This window comes from Acipenser ruthenus, chromosome 16 (genome assembly GCF_902713425.1).
Source record: "Acipenser ruthenus chromosome 16, fAciRut3.2 maternal haplotype, whole genome shotgun sequence".
Taxonomy (NCBI): Eukaryota; Metazoa; Chordata; class Actinopteri; order Acipenseriformes; family Acipenseridae; genus Acipenser; species Acipenser ruthenus.
Genome location: NC_081204.1, coordinates 9,259,245 through 9,279,193, shown reverse-complemented (window position 1 = coordinate 9,279,193; position 19,949 = coordinate 9,259,245). Strand labels below are relative to the sequence as shown.

At 37.4% G+C, this 19,949-nt stretch overlaps 2 protein-coding genes and 1 pseudogene across 4 annotated transcripts in view; all 3 read left to right on the top strand.

Annotated features, from left to right (window-relative positions):
* The window catches only part of LOC131697724 (caM kinase-like vesicle-associated protein), a 38,907-nt gene extending 34,806 nt beyond the window's left edge, over positions 1-4,101 (top strand). Inside the window, exon 11 of the mRNA XM_058988735.1 lies at positions 191-4,101. Within this exon, the coding sequence (XP_058844718.1) occupies positions 191-604 (414 nt within the window). The 3' untranslated portion in view covers positions 605-4,101. The remainder of the gene's footprint in view (positions 1-190) is intronic.
* A 2,637-nt stretch (positions 4,102-6,738) lies between these two features.
* Positions 6,739-15,615, top strand: LOC131697723 (E3 ubiquitin-protein ligase TRAIP-like). 3 transcript variants are annotated; one of them, XM_058988733.1, is made up of 17 exons: positions 6,739-7,002; positions 7,323-7,410; positions 7,763-7,870; positions 8,161-8,218; positions 8,859-8,945; positions 9,107-9,146; positions 9,544-9,671; positions 9,906-10,000; positions 10,427-10,540; positions 10,834-10,921; positions 11,164-11,253; positions 11,512-11,600; positions 11,819-11,974; positions 12,259-12,301; positions 12,493-12,615; positions 13,590-13,640; positions 14,380-15,615. In XM_058988733.1, exons 3-17 carry the CDS (start codon positions 7,773-7,775, stop codon positions 14,497-14,499), a joined length of 1,380 nt encoding a protein of 459 aa, XP_058844716.1. In that variant the 5' UTR covers positions 6,739-7,002; positions 7,323-7,410; positions 7,763-7,772; the 3' UTR covers positions 14,500-15,615. The 3 variants fall into 3 exon arrangements, with proteins under 3 accessions (XP_058844716.1, XP_058844714.1, XP_058844717.1); XM_058988731.1 differs by lacking the exon at positions 7,323-7,410; XM_058988734.1 differs by lacking the exon at positions 7,323-7,410 and having other exon boundaries at positions 6,759-6,841.
* A 697-nt stretch (positions 15,616-16,312) lies between these two features.
* LOC117412562 (ubiquitin-like modifier-activating enzyme 1) overlaps positions 16,313-19,949 on the top strand; it is a 71,817-nt pseudogene continuing 68,180 nt past the window's right edge.

The following is a 19,949-nucleotide window of genomic DNA, read 5'->3' as shown; positions in this document are numbered from 1 at the left end:
CCTCAGGGTGGGGTGCTTGGATAAATTACACTTATTTACACATTACCCCATGCATTATTCTCTATTTACCAAATACTGTATGTATGGCTATACACAATTAGATAATGCAGATAATTTGGTGAGCATTTGAGAATATTAAAATGTGCTGACGTACAGCACCCTGTTCATCTCTTTCCTCTGTGCCCCACAGAAAGCGGTGCGGGTGACCACAATCATGAAGCGGCTGCGGGCCCCTGAACAGAGTGCGTCAGCAGCCACTGCTCCAGCAGCTCCAGCAGCTCCAGCAGCCCCAGCTGCCCCGGCAGACCCAGAGGCACCAGCGGCATCAGCAGACCCTGCTGCACCAGCCTCCAACGATACCCCCACGGCCACAGAGTCAGAGAGCAGCCCGGGCAGCAGTGAAGCCCCAACACCATCAGAGCCCCCGAGCGCAGAGCCAGAGAACAAACCAGCCAGCCCAGAGGAGGACAGCCCCGCCCAGCTTGACAGCTCCGCCCAAGTGGGTGTGATGGAAGAGGAAGAGGCAGCGTCTTCACGATGTAATGGGGAAACAGCCGCCCCCCTTGAGCCTGCTGTGGAAGCCTGTGACGAGCAGAATGGCTAAAGCGCCACACAGCCCCACTCTTCTTTGTAATATAGCCGCTGGCATGGTGACGCTGAATCCGCTAAACTCTCTCACGCAGCAGAATTAGTATCGAGTTTAAAGAGGCAGTGTCCCATCTCTGTGGAAGGATGCCTAATGGATAGTGCTTTTTTTCTTTTCTTTGATTCTTTTAAAAGAGCCTTTTTTCTGCTCCAGAATAACCGCCTATTTTTGCAGGCTGCTTTGTGAAACTAAGCTAAGTGAAAACTGTTGCTACTGCTTCCACTCAGTGTAGTCTTAAGAGGGAGTAAATAGCTTCATTTATTTTTCTTCATGCGTTATCTTTGTTGTACTTTCAATCATTCGGATTGGTTTTGAGTTCTGTTGCACCATAAATGAGATACTCAGCTGAATCCACTGCTGGCTATTCAGTTCTAACTAACTGTCATGTTCTTCTTTGACTTTTCTGTCGGCTTAATATATAATATATAGTGTAGTGTAGAGCAGGTTTGGTTAGGGTTAGGGTTATTTATTTGTAGGCTTGGACTGCTGTTTACACATTGGCTCTACAGACTTAACATCCCTGATTGAATGTAAATACTTTTTTTTTTAATTGACATTTTTATTGATGCAGTGAAGATGTTTTTATTTTATTTTATTTTATTTTAAAACTTTTATTTGAAACACTTTTTGTTTTAAACCCATCGGGGCCTGACAAACTGAACTAACCATGGGCACTTCTAAGTAAAACTGCAGAGACTAAAAAAAATCCTGATTGAGCAAAGGGGAGAGAGATCCTACTTGACCACCAATATCACTTTGTAAAATGCAGCTTTTCTTTTAATGGAAGTCTCACGTTTTAGTATTAGATTGTTACTGAGATTTGATTTTTTATTCTATTCACTGTAATGTTTTGGGTTAAAACCCATTGAAAATGAGTTGGAGTCAACTGAATTACTTGCATGTTTAACACAATGAAGTTTCTTATTCAGACTTATGTATTGCAATCATATTGCCTCTAACACAGGGGAACATGTTTGTTTTTCTAGGCTGCAGTTTTACACAGGCATCCTGCAGATTGGGGACACTGCTCTTAACTTGCTGCTGTAAACAAAACTCTGTAGAAGTAGCCAAACTGGAATGCATTTTGAAATTTCTTATACATTGCACATTGTTTGTAAGCAACTGATGGATAAAGATCTGGTATAAGCCTCAGCCATGTAAATAAACATAAATATGTAAGTATATCGCACACATATACATATCTATATTTGCATTCCCTCCAAATTCCATGCTTTTCATGATAAAATAAACAACAACTGGGCTTAAATTGCAAAGAGAGATTGATGGACTGACCGTGTAAATGGATATATTTACAGGGTCACTGTAGATAAATAGCTAGCTAGCTAGATAGCTAGCTAGATAGATAGATAGATAGATAGATAGATACATAGATACATATATATATAGATACTGTGGATGGATAGATAGCTAGCTAGCTAGATAGATAGATAGATAGATAGATAGATAGATAGATAGATTGACTTCAGAGGAAGACACTGTGAGCAGCCTGTTACAGAAATAATTTAGAAATATATTTAAATATTGATGAACATACAGTACAGTTGTCCATAAAACTCCAATGCATGCACATGTGAAAATGCATGTGCAAGCATTCACATGCATTAAATATAAAACACATAGATAATCACAAGTATAAATGAAGGAAAGTATGGTATATCAGTGTGTAATTGTACTGATTTAGATGAGGAAGTGTCCAGAAAATGTAGTCATAATGATGACCCCTTAAATAATCATATACACTGTACTACTGGGTGTATGGGAGCTATAGGTATTGCTGTATATATAGTATTGTTTTTATTTCGTATTGTTTTTAAGTTCTACCAGGTGCGGATTGGTAAACCATTTTAACTTATTTTATTTATTATTGGTTTTATCATTTGCAATTATTTATTGAAGTACTGTAGGAACGTAGCAGTACATCCTAGTAAGGGACCATTTATTATAAAGCATGATACATACAGACATGTATACACACATATGTAGGCCACCAACGCACTTACCCATTTTCATATTATATGCACATAATTCTGTGCAAATACAGAACTAAACTCAAATACCTGTATGTTTCTGTCTCCCAAGTCCAACAAATCTCTGTCCATCAGATGTCAGCCTTCTCTTCTGGACAAACGACTGGGAACTCTTTTCTTTTGTGTTTATCCTGTCCTTCATGACTCTTTCTGTACAGTGGCAGGGCCCTGCTAGTTTGTAGGCCCGGTCTTTGACTTGCAGATAATCTGCTGCTTCTTTCTTCCTCTAAACAACAAAAACAACAAAATATATACTTAAAAAACATATACTTAAACTTTGCTCTTGGACACAAGCTTACTATCTTATTAATTTTAACAAAAAAGCTACTGTGCCTCTTTATTTTATTTGTTTAAATTTGGGTTGAGAAAAAAAACAATGAAACTAAAAAAAACTAATACTGCATCTTAACTCAAAGGTTAAGGGGAAAAACAGGAACTACTCGAAAAGGGGATCTCCTTGTACTGGATGGCCTTTTTGTTTTGTGTTACAGAAAGCAGTCTATCCTGCATTTCCAAAGCAATGTTGAAAAGTGCTTCAGACAGAGTCTCTGCCGAGGCAGCCAAGAAGCATTAGCACTCAGTGTTTTACATCAGCAGCACACCTGTCATATATTCCATAGACCATTAAACACTCCTAAAGCATTACTTTTTTAAATTTAATACATTACCTTAAACGTTGTAATAAATCCTGTGGCTCAATAGACAGCCATTATAGACTATGATACCTGTACATCTGAAGCAGCCTCATGTCTAAATATATTATTAGTGACACAGGTAAAAGTGGTCAAGCCTTAGAACAGGTGACGGCCTAATTTCCAAAATTCTGGTCTTGCCTGTCAGTAAGTCTTTTATTTCTACATACTGTGGATGTAGGTCATGATGTTCTGTCCTGATTTTGTATTTAGAGTCGTGGCAGGATATACAGTATGTTACTAACAGATTTGTACCATTTTTATTTTTATTTAGGATTCTTAAATTTATTCTTAAATTCCTTTAATTCACACGCATTCATTTGAAGTAATTTCTCAATGTTCCTTTATATAAGTAATTTACACAAGTGAAATGGCTGCTAATTAGTTCTGTACATTAAGCAATACAGCACAGTTTATCACTAAGATTCATGAAGTCTAGCTTTGTGTTTCTTGAAAATTGCTTGAAAAAGTATTTGATTATAACAGTTTGTTTTTGTCAGCTTTTTAATACAGTACTTTTCTGTTGCATAACCTAGACACCATGTTGGGCAATATTCTGTTTTCTGAATGTATTTATTTGTTTATTTATTTATTGGAATGAACTGAACGATGAACTGGTGGGTCATGTTTCTTATTTAAAAGCCCTCTGTATCCCTTGTTCTAGCCAATGTTTATTAGAATATCATTTGATGGTAATAAAGATTTCTTCATTGGACTCTTGCTGTTGTTTCTTCTGTCAGGTTTTTTTTTTTTGTCTCTTGTGTTGTTAAAGTTGTAAGACCCCATAAGGTATATTAAAAACATCATGGTGCATATTTTCAGAAATCCAGTCTTTAAGTCATGAAGAGGTTACAGGTGCTTAAGTGACCCTGAATAGGTTATATTATTTTTTATTTTTTTTAAATAGCAGTTAAATCATTGAACCTCCACTGGTTTTGTTTCCTGTGCTTTAAAACTACAATGAATTTATATATGTGGGTTTTCTGATGAAGTAACCTATAGAACAATGCAGCTAACCCACACGGCAAGGAATTTTATTTTAGCAGAGCAAGGAATATCAATGTAAGAAACTGAACCTTTACAGAGTAGCGCCCCTAACAACATAGGTATGTACGGGTGAACTTTGAAAAGCTCCAGTAAGGATTCCTACAGTAAGAAACCTGAAGCACTGAATAGCCTTGAAAAACAATTATACTCCTACTCTCTTTGATGGATTTCTCAAGGCAGGACTTTTTGTGGAGGATGAAGTTCAAAGGATTTCGAAACGGCATTTAAAACTGCACTCCTCGCCATGTCCTGTCCCGGGACACTCTTGAAAGGAAATGTTTCGCTCAATCCGCCTTAAAATATTTTATTAATAAATTCACCTACTGTGTCTGTCAGGAAGATCAGGACTTATCTAGTGATGCATCATTCTTAAGGAGAACTACTAGACCAGGTGTTGCTTTAATTAAACTGAACTATTTGGGTTTGTTTTTTTTCAAATGTTTATTTTTTTATTTTTTTTATTGATGCATTAGTCATACAGTACTTACCATAAACATATTTCATATATTCTTGGTTATAATTAGAGATCCTGTATTTTGGTATACTTAAAGTAAGCATTTAGAACCTAGTTGAAACAAAAGTGCTGATGAAACACTAGAATAAACCTTTAAGGACTACTTTCGGTAGGCAAATATTATTGAATGTTAAACCCTGCAGAGGGCAGTACAGAGCAAAAACCTTGTCAAACTCAAGAATGGTGTGCTTGGTTGCCAATGTACTAACGTCCATGACAATGATTTTGGTGATCTCAACATTGTCCTTATCACATCATGTTGTGTACATCAGAAACGATGCACCACACGATTGAGCACAACTGTTCTTGCAGGGATTCTTTGCAGACGGCCACATGCAGTATTCACCTGTTGCCTCTCGACTGACCAAATCTTTAATAATGCTATCTCCTGCATAAAAATAACAAAAGCTGCCATTTATGCCACATTCAAAAATTAAACGACATAACCCATGCAGTTGACCCTGCTCTGCATCTGCTCATCGCACCGTACAAAAGTTAAACAAAAGAAACACAAGTGTTCTAGGCATGACACAAAAAAAATATCATGGAATGAAGAAATGGTGTAAGAGTGGTAATATGAGTTCTGTACAGTTTGCCAGACTTTGCAAATTATATTTAAAAGACATGTTGCTAACTATACTGTATTAGATAATACATATGTATTAATGCAAGCCGTGATAAAGCTGGCAAAGGATTGGTGTTACTAGTGCAGTATATTAATGAAGAGGAAGAATCAGTAAAGTTGTACAAGGAAGCTACCAGAGCTCTTCTCGAAAAGCTCACCATTTTGAAACTGAATCAATGCTAGTGGATGTCTTTTGGAACAAGATGAGTTAACTAAAAAGTACAGTGTCTTGGAGACCACAGTTTCCACTGCTTTCCAAAGTCATGAACAATTCCTTAGTGTTGCCTCATAGCAATGCTGGCTGTGATGATTGTCTGCAAATGTGCAAAAATTCGCACCAAGCAAAGAAATTAAATCAAAACTACCACTCTATGGGGTATACTTGCCACCAAAGAGAATCTGTTTTGCAAACAGGACTGTTACCAATTCAGTCAGAGCAAGGATGTGCTACAGAACAGAGTGCTACCTTAAATGTACTTCAGCAAGATCATTTTAGGGTAAATACATGTTTCTATGTTATACTATAGCAAAGTCATATAAATAAGGGAAGTTCTACTCTGATAAGCTTTAGCATATTAAGTACCACCACAAATCTCATTGAAAGTAATTTGAAAATGTTGGTCAATATATGAATGGCAAATTCAACAGCTGGCAGTTAACAAAATGCTCCAAAATTAAACACAGAACACTAATGGTGAGTTCCACCAATGCCAATACAATATAGCTACGTCCATTTAAAAAAAAAAAAGCTATGCAAAATGATAATGTTCAATAACAGCATATTAGTTTATCCAAAAATGTATGTGCAAGTTGCCTTGATCAGTTATTTCAAAATATAAGTACGAAAGGATGCTTGGAAATATTTCACAAAAATAGTTTGACATTATATTGTTACTCAATATACTATTAAATTACTGTTGTTAATAATCATATGTTTACATACATACAATGTATTAATGTCCTATTTTGTAAATATGCTTTCTTTTGTAAATGTGCTGGTCCAGCAGCTGTAATCTAGGCAGCCTGGTATTGTTTTAATTCTTGTTTGAGGGTGTTTCTGCCTCACACGTGTCATCGCATTGAGTAACCAACCAATAGAGAGCCAGAGTGCCAGAGAGCCAGCCTACAGCGGAAATGTGTAACGTGTTTGGCATAAATTTGAACTGAGCGCGGGCACAAGAAAAAAAAACAGAGCGGAAGTAAGCTCTACGCATTAAACGTAAAGCCACCGAGTTGAACAGAGACACTAAATCGGTTATGTAAAGAGAAGTGCGTATATGTTTCTGAGAATGATATATTCTGCAGGCCAATGTGTAGGCGGTTTTAAACAGTGTAGTCCCAGTTTGTAATTCGTTGGAGATGAATTTATATATTTTTTAAGGTTTATTTATTTAATTCCGTTTTCATTTATGTCCAAGGAATACAAATCTGTAAGTATGTCGGTATTTCGTTGTGCTTACGTTTTGGTTTGTTTATGTTTTCTCCTGTTGTGTTTGGTCTATAAAGTCGGAAAAAAATGTAACTGAAAAAAAGAAATATAAAAATAAAACGCTGTTTACGTCTCACGCAATATTTGTGTTGCGGAATTCCATAAGAACCCCATAGTATTTAAATAATGCAGCATGGCACGTTTCAATGCGCTGTGCATGGCCTTTGCATATTCAATTTACAACAATAATCTAGAATATCTATTAGTACAGTACATTCAAGTAGGCTATATTCTCTTAGGCGTCTGGTTTTCTTGTTTTAGGCTACAGTCAGTGGTCCTATTGAAAAAAATGGAACAAACAAACACAAACAGCAGAGTAACCGTATGGAATATCTAAGACGACTCTTTGGTAGGAAGACCATTCTGCAGTTTAACGTCATTAATCCAGGATGTTAGAAGTATACATCAAGTTACAATTAGACGATTTTAGTGTTTTGCTCCTAACTTTACGTATTACTAGATTTGAGAAGTTTATACACCTGGCATGCTGATGCTACCAAAGTCAAGCATGCGCCTATAAAAGGATTATGGATACCTTATTGTATACAGTAATGTAGTTTCTGCATTTTAGTTTAAATAATTTAAATGAATAACAATAGTGAAACAGTTAATGTCATATATAAAAATCAATCTCATTTTGTACTTTCAGTACATTACATCATCACTTCTATATAAAATATATATTTTTGTTTTTTCCATAGGCTGTGAAGAATGCCGATTCGTGCATACTGCACCATCTGCTCAGATTATTTCGATAACTCGAAAGATGTGGCTGCTATACACTGCGGGCACACCTTTCATTATGACTGGTGAGTGAGACACATCTGGTGTACACAAGAAAAGCAAGCCAAGTTATAATTGTTTTTCTATAGGAACTTTATATTGAAAGTGTTTCCAGAAGCTTTTTGTTTATTGCACATAATCTGAGACAGCCACACACTTTGTTTCACTTTTTCTATGTAAAGTATTGGTACATCTTCATATCTCCATGCAGGTTACTAAGGAATATTTTGAGCTTTTCTTCAGGATGTTAATGTTTTTTTCTTTTTGTGAAATGTTGATTTAATCTATTCTTTATAATCTTCCTATTTGTTTGTAGTCTTCTTCAGTGGTTCCAGACAGCTCCCTCCAAAACCTGTCCACAGTGCAGGAAACAGGTACTGTAATATCCCACAGATCTTCCTTGCACCTTTTTAATATTTGATATAACCATTTTAGTTTCACTTGTTATATTTTAACTTTCTTTTGCAGCAGTTCTTATTTGTGTCTCAGGGGCAATGTGCTAATTCTTGACCACTCAATTAGGTTACATATATTCACAAACATGGTCCAAACTGCAACACAAGTCTGACTTCTATCTCTGCAATAAGAGCAGAATGTGCCTTTTTATTTTTCAAATTGTGTAATTCACCAAGTAGTACTGCCATTTCAACAACAAAACTAATCTAAATTATAAATAGAAAACAATGCACGTTGTCAGCACTGCCATTTAAAGGCTATTAAATAAAATAATTGAGTATTCTCCTTGTGGCACAGTCATGGTGTATATTACTTGACACTGTACAAAAACTGTTATCGTAACCTAATTTGAAGATGGCATTACCAACCCCAAATGCTGTGCAATATTGACACTATTCATCCTCTGTTAATGTTTTTTATACAAAAAATGTTGTAAGACTGTTGACCGTTAGTCAGGAAGCATCCAATTCAATGTTGTCAAAGATGAAGTTAGCGTATAGTCCCGTGTTGGTATGAAACCTGTTACAAGAGTCTTCTGTTCCCCTCCCTGCCCATCAGGTCAGCCCTAGACACATCATAAGCAAGCTGTTCTTTGATCAAGTATTGGAAGAGGGGGCCCCCACTCTGGACCCTGAGAGCCTACAGGTGTGACTTCTTCAAATTTGAGTCGGGTGACAAGACTACACATTTTAACTGTCTGAATTGTCAGCGGATCGAATTATGTTGGTGTAGTAATATATTTTCCACTCTGGCGTATGTTAAAATAAAAAGTACTTGGTCACACTAATTATTCAAATATGTTTCAGAATGAATTGGACAGGATCCGGGTGCTGCTCAGCACAAAAGGTAGGCAGAGCCTTTATTTTTGTGTGTGTGTGTGTGTTTTTTTTTTTTTTTTTTGTTTGTTTTAAATGACCAACATCTTGGAGACTGGGTGCAGTCAAAATGTGATTTTATTGTGGTTATAAGTAACTATTGAACCATAGACACAAATAACATGGAAATTCTTAACCAATACAAATTAAGGTAATTGTGTTCTGTGTCATGAAAGTAGGACTATGTATAGTACTGTAGTTTGGATCACACTAGTTTATTTTGTTGTATTATTGTCCCCCAGCAATAGTCTGGGATGTATGGAGGCATTATGTCATACTTGTATTTTTATCTGGAGAACAGGTCATCCAGAAATGATGAACCTGTGGACATTCATGAGCCAGGTATTAATATAGGTCTTGGTTTGCAGAGTCAGAGTGGAGGGAAAGCCAGAAGATTATTGACTCCCTGCGGGAGACTGTTAATCACCGCAACACCACCTTGGAGTCCCTGAAGAGGAGTCTAGAGGAGAAGGAAATGTTGTGCTCCACCCTTAGGGTAAAGGGGATGGGGTTTTCATGTTTTCCCATATGATTGTCTGGTTAATTATTATTTTATTGTCTTTTCCAAACTTCTAAATGAACATGTTATCCTTGTTCAAGGAATGTAGCAACAGGAGGCTAAGTGTAAGAGCCTCTTCCACCTTTCAAGAACATTGGGATAATAAGCAGTTTTATTTTTTTGATTGCGAGTGAAAAAAGGCATCTGACACGCTTTTCCTCCACCCCTTAGAAACAGATGAAGTACCTGGAGAACCAGCAGAATGAGACCAAGTCTGCAAAAGAGGAAACACGACGCCTGAGGACCAAGATGAAAACATTTGAGAGGTACACTCACTCCTTCACTCATGTCTAAAGTACTTTCAAGGTATAACACTTTTTAGTGATGTGTGTGTATATATAAATCCTGTTACTTAATCAGGCCACACAGCATCATGTGAATTAGGCTTACAGCATTCACGATAACTACTGTTGTAGATGATTTGTGAGCCTTGGTGATCTCATTAACACACGTTTACAAATGTACTGAAAAATAAGCTATTTATTCCACTATTCATTTTCAAAGTACACGTTGACGCAAAGATGTCGTTTTTAGTTTCAGTAAGCACTGGCAGTGCAATATCTTCCTCGGGGCTTTCTATACTACCTAAAAATATACAGAAGACACAAGACTCATCTTAATGAAATAAGTATTGTTTGCATTACTTTTCAGCCCATGCTAACCAGAGTGTTTGTGTCTCGTTTCCCCCACAGTCTTGACCTACTTCTCCAGGGCCAGCGTGGGGAGGTGGAGGCCATGATCCGGGATATGGGAGTGGGCCAGAGTGCTGTCGAGCAGCTCTCCATCTACTGCGTCTCCCTCAAGAAGTAAAAGCTACACCAGATTTGCATTCCAGCTGTAATAAATAGTGATATTAAATGACTTGCTAATGTTTCCAATTATATTTTACTTCTCTTATTGAGCCTTTGTTTTATTTATTAATTATTCCTATGGGGTGACATTTATTTGTGATATGTTAACTGCAATCTGGTTCTATTTTATTTATTTGTTTACATTATCTTTAGTATGAACATTCATTTTAATGCATAACATATTATTGGTTAGTAATGGCTGTAAGAAGTTCTGAGTGAAGGTTCTTTTTTAATCCTTTCGTGACCAGAGAATACGAAAACCTGAAAACAAACCACAGAACCTCAAATGAGATGACTGAAAAACTCAAGAGAGAACTGTTTTCATCAAACAGCAAGGTAAACCAACTAAAGGGGTAAATTCCTTGGTTAGAATAAGACTACGAGTACTGTTGTAGCATATGGTACGTGTTAGAAATGTTATTTCCTAGATTTAAAAATGTGAAGGAGTGTGCCACCTAGTCATACATAGGAATATGATTTCTCTGGTTCTCACTAATAGTGGTAGCAGCACCATCACACTACAACGTTACAATAACAAACACATGGTCAATGACCTGCACTACATGCTTACTCTGCAGTTAGATAAGGCTGTATTGGAGCTGAATCGAACAAAAGACGACTTGAAAGCAGCCCAGCAGGAACTGGTGAATGCTGACAAACAAATCACGGTGAGAGTTTCTTTATAATTCATGTTCTAAAAGTGCATACACAATATATCCAAATGAAGGGGACTTGGAGAATTAACAATTTGTAACTTCAAAAGGCTTGCATGAATTGAAATAGTTTCCATGGATATTTATTTCAAAACCATTATTTCACTGTAAATGTATATAAGGTACTAACTCTGGTCGGTTGAGCCATTAAAGGCTATGTTTTGGAAGCACTTGTCATATTTTAATTAAAGGATGCATGTGTGTTTGTCTCAGAGTTTGAAGAAGAAAGTGGAGTTCCTGCAGAAGACTTTGAGCACACCGTCTCGTACCAATGAAGCCATCAGCCGGCTGGTCTTTGAGAGGTCAGTGATTGTAATACTGAGAAATAGCCAGTGGCGAGACAGGATACAAATGGTGAAATGCATCAGATTAAGTTGAACCTCAAATCTTAACAGCCTTTTATGGCTTTCTGGAATTAGAGCCTTAGACAATGGGTAATTCCACAGTTGAGGGAACCTTGTACATTTTCATATGTGTGGTACAACTGGATTTGGGTAAGTCCTTTTTTTTTTCTTGACAGTCCAGCACCCGTCCAGTTGAAACAGCCCTGCCTGCGACGACCAATGAACAGCGAGGACATTGACCTTAACATGACCTTCGACATCTCCACCCCAGAGGACCTAAACAAGAAACCTGTCACTGCCCCTTCCAAAAAGATCAGACTGGAGGCCATGCAGTAAGGAGCAATTCTTACTGTATAGCATCTTGCATTAACAGCTGTGCCAAAATTTTCCACAAGTGCATCTCATTAATAATGATCAAAATTCATATTCGAAACCTCCTTTTATTTGCCTGCTATCTCAATTTGTTTGCTAACAAATGTCTGCTAATTGCACAATATACTGTATGCTACAATTCAACAGTTTCACTGTTCTTTTGTCGCTGAAATGTGTATTTTATATTCCATGTGCATATTGCAGTGGTATAAATAATACATCACCTTTTGTCTTTTATTCTTAGATCTGCCTCAAGCCAGCCTGCTAAGTACTCCATAGAAAACAAGGTAAAAATAAATAAATAAATAAATGGCTTGAAATGAACCCCAGGCTTAACTAATACAAGATATTGCAGTGAGTGTGTCAACTGAATGAGTTCAGGCAGCTGATCTGGGCTCTGGAAGATGTATGAAGTGGATAATTTCCTGCCTAGGTTTACTTCATTTTTCTCATATCCTGCTATTGTTCCTTTCTTTAGAGCGCCAAAGGCAAGGAAGCAGAGGAGGATATTGTTCTCGCTCCCTTCCTAAGCAACTCTCTGCTCTTCAGAAAGAACACTTTTGGAAGTCTGCTTGATCCACAGAGAGGCAAAGGGGGCGCTGTAAGTGGGTTCTGGTGTACAGTCCACACTGCTGCCTAGCATTCTAACCACAGACTTACTCAAACTCACTATTTAACACACTTTTTTAGACCAGTTTTCCAACTAATAACCTTCTCAAATCTTCCACACAGCAGCCCAGCACTCCAGATTTCAAATACATTTTCCACGTACCATAGCAAAAGTGTAATCTAACAGGATCCGCTACAAGCCCCAAGCAGCTGTTTATAATGAATGTTTTAACCCACTAATGAGATTCTCTTAATACATTTTAATGAAAACTATGATGGAACATGGAAAATACATTTCTTCTTAATGTTGGATCGTTTGTATTATAAAATCAAATTTGATTAACTTGAAACAAGGCTGTCTTCAATAGAATTAAATTGTAATTGTGTAAAACCTGGAGTTTTATTATTGGACATTTCAAATGGTAACATTTACAGTTTACTTAAATGTAAATCTCTAGCGATCTTTTAGTTTGGGGGCTCATGTCAGTACAACTAATTCAATGAATACCTTAAATTTAAAAACTAAATGATACTGGTATTATTATTTGAATATAGTGTTACATATAATGGCTTTGATTAAGTTTTGGAAATGAATGAATATTCCAATAGTTATCTGAATTTTAAATGGTTATTCAATAGCATGTCCTTCCTGGCGCTAAAATTAAATAAACAGTTAATTTTAATCTCATTATTTTGAGATAATGGCTTTAAATCTGGTAGTTATTAAAATGCACTTGTATAAATCTAGAACTAGAATCTTCCAACCAATTTATCCATCCAAACCAAGTCTAGAAGTCTTGTATTTTCTTCCATTGTACAGCAAGTTTCACAGTGTTTTCAGGGTTATATTTGGCAGCTTTAAGTGACACTTTAGCAAAGGATATTAAGAATGACAAGTATTACTGGTAAAATTAAGAATTACAAGTAAAACTAACCTTTTAATTTTTTTTTAAATTCCTCTTCTAGATAAGAACTGGTTTTGATGGACTTGGAGGAAGAACGAAGTTCATACAACCTGTATCCTAATCAATAAATGAGCTAGAATGGCTCTGCAAAGCTTGTAGCATATAACGTGGTTAATTGCTGCTACTTTCCCTTTCACCATTAATGGTGCAAACTACACTATGCAGATTAGTAACTTTTAGTTTAGTGGAAGCTCCCTGTGGGGTAATAAAATGTGATAAATTATTAATCTCAAACGGCTTTATTATATTATTTTTTAGCAGTGCCCTAAATGCAGTAACAAATCACTTGCTTTAACATGTAATTTATTATCAGAAACACTATATACAACATGTTATTTAATAGTGATATAAAACATGTATTTTGGCTCAAAGTACCTACATGTTTGAAGTGTTTCCTCCCCCTCCCCCCCCCCCCCCCCCCTCTTGATTTCTCAACTTTGTTGCTTGTGCCACCTGGTGGTGAAACTTTCATTAGTTGACTTGGAAGTAGGAATTGTGGTTTCCTTTTTAAATGTTTTAAAGCAGGGGTGGCCAATCACGGTCCTGGAGGTTCATTCCACTCCAGGTTTAAAAGGTAAAATGAGATCATTAACTACTGTAGGGTCTGGAGGTGTAATTGGTTCATTAAACAGTTTAGAACAAGGTTAGAACAAAGACCAAGAGTGGTCACCTGCACACACCAATTTAGCATTTGTATCTAAGCATTATTTGATAGTGGGGTATCTTTGGAAGGTTTTTTTTTTTTTTTTTTTTTAACCACTCCGTTTTCTTTCCTTAACATGATTCCTCAGTCTCCTCTCGCAGATATCTCTCCACCAGTACGGAAGGTTAAGCGTAAGAAAGTAACAAGGCCACTGAATGGGATGCTTTCCGCCAAACTGCAAAAACTAGATGGCTTTCTGCAGCTCTGACTGCTTGTGGCCAATAAATCATCACTGAGGGAAAGCTGCTGTATCTCCTAACCTGCACTTCTTTCCAAATCTACTAGTGGCTCAAGTATGAATTGGACAATTTAAAGACAAACAGTCTTGTGCTGACCAGCTCTAGTAACAGTGCTTGGATGTATAGAGGTGTTAATACACTTAAATAAGGTTTCTTCCAGTAGGTCTTGTGTTCTTCCATCATGAAAAATGGCAACAGAAAGATTGAAACTGCTAGGTTTGAGCACCATCTCCAAGCTTATTTCAGTGCACTGTATTAATTCTGAAACCAGTTTAAACTGTTCCGTGTTAGGATCAAACTGATGTGAAGGTGATAGTAAAGAAGGGGAACCGTCGACTTCAGATTTGCACTCGTGTGTTAATTCTCAGTTGGTATTTTTATACTTGTTTTGTATGTTGAATTTGTGGTATGTATGTGTTTCAGAAATTAAAGTGTAGGTGTATAAAGTGTATAGATTATTCCATTCATGTTACCATATGTTTCTGCCATATGAAAACATTGTATGAATTATTTGTGTATATATAGAAAGTGTTTGTCTTTTTAAATTTGCCCACAAATAAATAGTTGCAGTTTGTTACATTTCAATTACAGGTCATGCCTATTTTTGTATATTTATTTTTTAAATTTGTGTTAAAACACATACTTTAAAATACTTTTTCAAGCTGTATTTTCTTGTTTGTTTAGAATAATACAAAATTAACATCACAGCCTTGTTCAGTAATAAAGAAAGCTTGTACAACAGTTTAAATGGCTGCAACCGAATATCTGGCTTGTAGCATTTTTATTGAACCAGCATATGGGGCTTAAAACAAGGGATCAAATCTGTGATCTACACATGCAGAGGCTTATTTAATTACCTGGATGTCAGTTTGTCTGTGCCCGAATGGAACCCAATACTTCAATATGACATGTGGCATATTTACTGGTGATGTAAAAACGTCCAGGTGTGAATGGGAGCTTTGTTTCGAATCCAATGTGTACTCTTTGTCCACGGCACTGTTGCTACTGGGTGGTGGTTTTACTTTTTTGTGTTTTAGTGCAACCGTGTTTATAATCAGTGAAACAATAAAGACAATACCGTTCAACTGCTTTTTGGTTTGTTTTTAAATCGAGTACTGTCCTGTGTTTTCATATTTTAAATACACTAATTGAAACATGCATTGGTCAAACTAAATAATGTGTACAAAGCTTACCCAAGTCAGAAAACAATATTAATGTGAAATGGTCATGATTTTTTAAAAAGGAAATACTAGAAAGCAAGCATCTTAGCCTTTGACTGCGATGCTAATATCTATACGTGCTGCAATGATCTTATTTCACAGCTGATTACAATTAATTAATTAGCCAAACTGCCAAGATACTGCAACTGACGGTTTTATTGTTAGGAACACAAAGTATTGAAGCGGGTTAGCTAATACTGTGGTGTACTAAAAGTTACACAAGAAAAGGAAGCATCTGTCATTTTGACGGGAATGTATGTTTGTGGAACAGGGTTAAAGAAGAAAACAAAATACTGTGTGTATATATATATATATATATATATATATATATATATATATATATATATATATTTATATATATATTAAATTTATTCAGCAACTGGGAGTCAACGGCCAGTGTACAATCTGTTCTAAAGGTGCTGCAGTTTACCTCTTATTTAGACACTGCACCGACTCTTAAGGAAATAAATATAAATATATGTACTTTACTGGAATCAAGTACAAGGTCACATACAACTCTGCGGAGAAACGAAACTGAAACTCCTTGATAGTCGCGGTGCAAAAGGTGTTTATTTTTGTATCTTTCATTCACTCCTCTGGAGAATAACCATCTCATTCAAAGCAGATACGATACGCAGAATAACCCGCCTACACAAACAGGTGAGTGTTTAAAATAGAAGTGCCCGTCTGTAACGTGCTCAATGAAAAAAGCGAGCTATGTCCGTGGGAGTAATCGGGTTTGGTGACCCGGTTAAGAGCTTGGAGGGGGGGGGGGGAGCTACGAGAATGACCGCTATGCGGTCGCTTGCTGTTATATGTGTCTGTTTATCTGGTACCAAATGAAACATTAATTTGCATTTAGGTAAAACACAACTGCAGCGTGCCCAAGAACTGTACTGTACTGTACTGTAAACCTCTTAAGCAGTGTTTCTGCGTTTAGGTTTTTGTGTGTGTGTGCACATATATATATATATACACACACACACACACACACACACACACACACACACAAACTAAAGTATTATGTTTGAGTGCTGTGTCATTAAATACTTAAAGCATGTAATATACGGGATTAAACCATCTATAAAAATGCAGCACATACTTTCTGTCACATGACTGGTTGTCACCTGCCATGTATTGTGTATTAAATAAAACATGCATGTCCCCTAAGCAAGTTGGTTAAAGTCACAGTTGGCAAAATAATCTGATATGAGAGACAGAAATCATTGAGGAATGGTTACTTATACTTCAGAACAGTTGAAACACCTTGTAGACTTCAAATCATGATCCTGTACTAGCCCCGTATAATGTTTCTATTTCTTTGTCCGTCCTATATAAATGACTATATATTTAAACCACCCATGCCTTTCACGCTGCTCTAACATTGTATATGCATTCCTGTAAACTGTATCCTTTTTCAGAGATGGCAGACAACACTGACATTGATGAAAGTCTTTACTCTCGGCAACTGTAAGTATAATTAAAATAATATTAATGACGTGTTTTCAGAGACCCTGGTTAGCACTGTTTTACCTAGGGTAACATTGGGTACCTCAGGATTAGTGCTTATTGGAGTCTGTTAAACCAGTTGTTGATGTTGAAAACTAATAGTGAGTGAAGTGGATGACAAAGCATTTTAATCTTGCATTATTTAGATAGTTTGAATAGGTTAAATGTGATCTTTACCAATATTTGAGAGGTTATTTTGCACCAGTCTGCATCGATCCTCACACCTAAGCCTTAAAGTAGTTTATTTATTTACTAGCTATTTATTTATGTATTAAAGAAATAGCCCTTGAGAACTGCTGTCGTCCTTGTATGATATCCTGCCATTCTATCTTGCAAACTGCTGTCTTCCTTGTATGATATCCTGCCATTCTATCTTGAGAACTGCTGTCGTCCTTGTGTGATATCCTGCCATTCTATCTTGAGAACTACCGTCGTCCTTGCATGATATCCTGCCATTCTATCTGGAGAACTGCTGTCGTCCTTGTGTGGTATCCTGCCATTCTATCTTGAGAACTGCTGTCGTCCTTGTGTGATATCCTGCCATTCTATCTTGAGAACTACCGTCGTCCTTGCATGATATCCTGCCATTCTATCTGGAGAACTGCTGTCGTCCTTGTGTGATATCCTGCCATTCTATCTTGAGAACTGCTGTCGTCCTTGTGTGATATCCTGCCATTCTATCTTGAGAACTACCGTCGTCCTTGCATGATATCCTGCCATTCTATCTGGAGAACTGCTGTCGTCCTTGTGTGATATCCTGCCATTCTATCTTGAGAACTACTGTCGTCCTTGCGTGATATCCTGCCATTCTATCTTGAGAACTACTGTCGTCCTTGCGTGATATCCTGCCATTCTATCTTGAGAACTGCTGTCGTCCTTGTATGATATCCTGCCATTCGATCTTGAGAACTGCTGTCGTCCTTGTATGATATCCTGCCATTCTATCTTGCCAACTAAAGGCCTCAATATCAATTTGATATGCAGTTTAATACTTAGAATGTGTGATATTCTTCTACCAATATTCAGTGTTTCAGTTTAGCAGTGGCTCTCCACCCAATTCTGGGTTTTTGGACTACCCTTTTTGCTGTATATTATTTAATTGATCATACCCTACATCCTTATTCACTTAACAATTGCGTCCTGTGTATCGCACACAGGTACGTGCTGGGCCATGAAGCGATGCGCCGCATGAAGGAGGCAGACGTGCTTGTCTCTGGAATGAGGGGATTGGGAGTTGAGATCGCCAAAAACATCATCCTGGCGGGAGTGAAATCAGTCACTGTCCACGACGAGGGCCAGACCCAGTGGGGAGACCTTTCCTCCCAGGTACCATCGCGGCCTCACAGATATAACACTGATATGACGCTCTCTGCACGTTTTACACACTAGAGGGCGCCAACTGACTACAAACAGGGTAAATGAGGTGCAGATTGCATTACACCTTTTCAACACCAGCTGTCCTCATTCTGTTATGACCAAAGAAGACCATTGTTTTGAAATTGCATACTGTTTTCTGTAAGTTAGGGGTTCAAGCGGTCTTAAAATCAGAAGTTCTGGTGTATTCCGTCACTTTTTACCCTTGGGTATACATGTTGATTGTAATCTATATAAACTCAATAAGAAGGGTATTGCTAGTCAGTTAACAGTGTTTAAATATCAGCTCATGCACACACTGGGTTTTTTGATGCAAGCCTACTGCTGCATGTGTAGAAATCATTGTAAGGCTTCCCTTTGCCTGTTTTTCAGTTCTTCCTGCGGGAGGACGACGTGGGACAGAACCGGGCTGAGAGCTGTGAATCCCAGCTAGCCGAGCTCAACGTCTATGTCCCAGTGACCTCTTACACTGGGTCTCTCATCAGGACTGTATTTACTATAGACATTATGGCAGGTGGAGCCGTGCATTTAATTCATCCTGTCAGCATTCCAGGTATTGAATTAAATGCACGGCTCCACCTGCCATAATGTCTATAGTAAATACAGTCCTGATAACCCGTTATTCTGAAACTGGAAGTTTCATGGAGTTTACAAATCAACACTTAACAGTACGTCTCATTACAGAACAAAAGTGGGTGAACGTAACGACAATTACATTTCACATGTCTATGGATTCATTGAGTGTGCATTTGCACAGTAATTTGCAGTTTACTCTCATCTTTCATCCTATGTATTTCCCTTGTTTCACCGAGGTTAGCCATATTGTTACACAAGACTTTACCCCACTCATCTGTGATTTACCATGCCTTTCAACAGTATGCCACAGTACACTTATTTAAGGGATTACAAGAACGTAATGGAAAATGGCAATACTGTAAGATCTAGCTATTCTTGCATGGTAGTGTATATTGGAAATAAGGTTGGACATGAACATCCTGCTCATCTGAAGAAGAACAGCAAGGGCTGCAATCAGAAAGTTGAGACGCCCAAACTCATTTTACCTGTGACCTCCCACAGTTAAGGGTGGTTTCATTAACCCAATGCACCACCAAACCGCCAGAACCGCAGAAAAGCACCTACTGCAGATAAAGTAACTCCCTTGTGTGTCACAGGTGGTGGTCCTGACGAATACCTCTCTAGAGGAGCAGCTTCGGATTGGAAGTTTTTGTCACTCCAGGGGTATTAAATTCATTGTGGCGGACACCAAAGGCTTGTGTGGGTAAGCTCTTTGGGTAATATTCAACAGATTAGTTAAG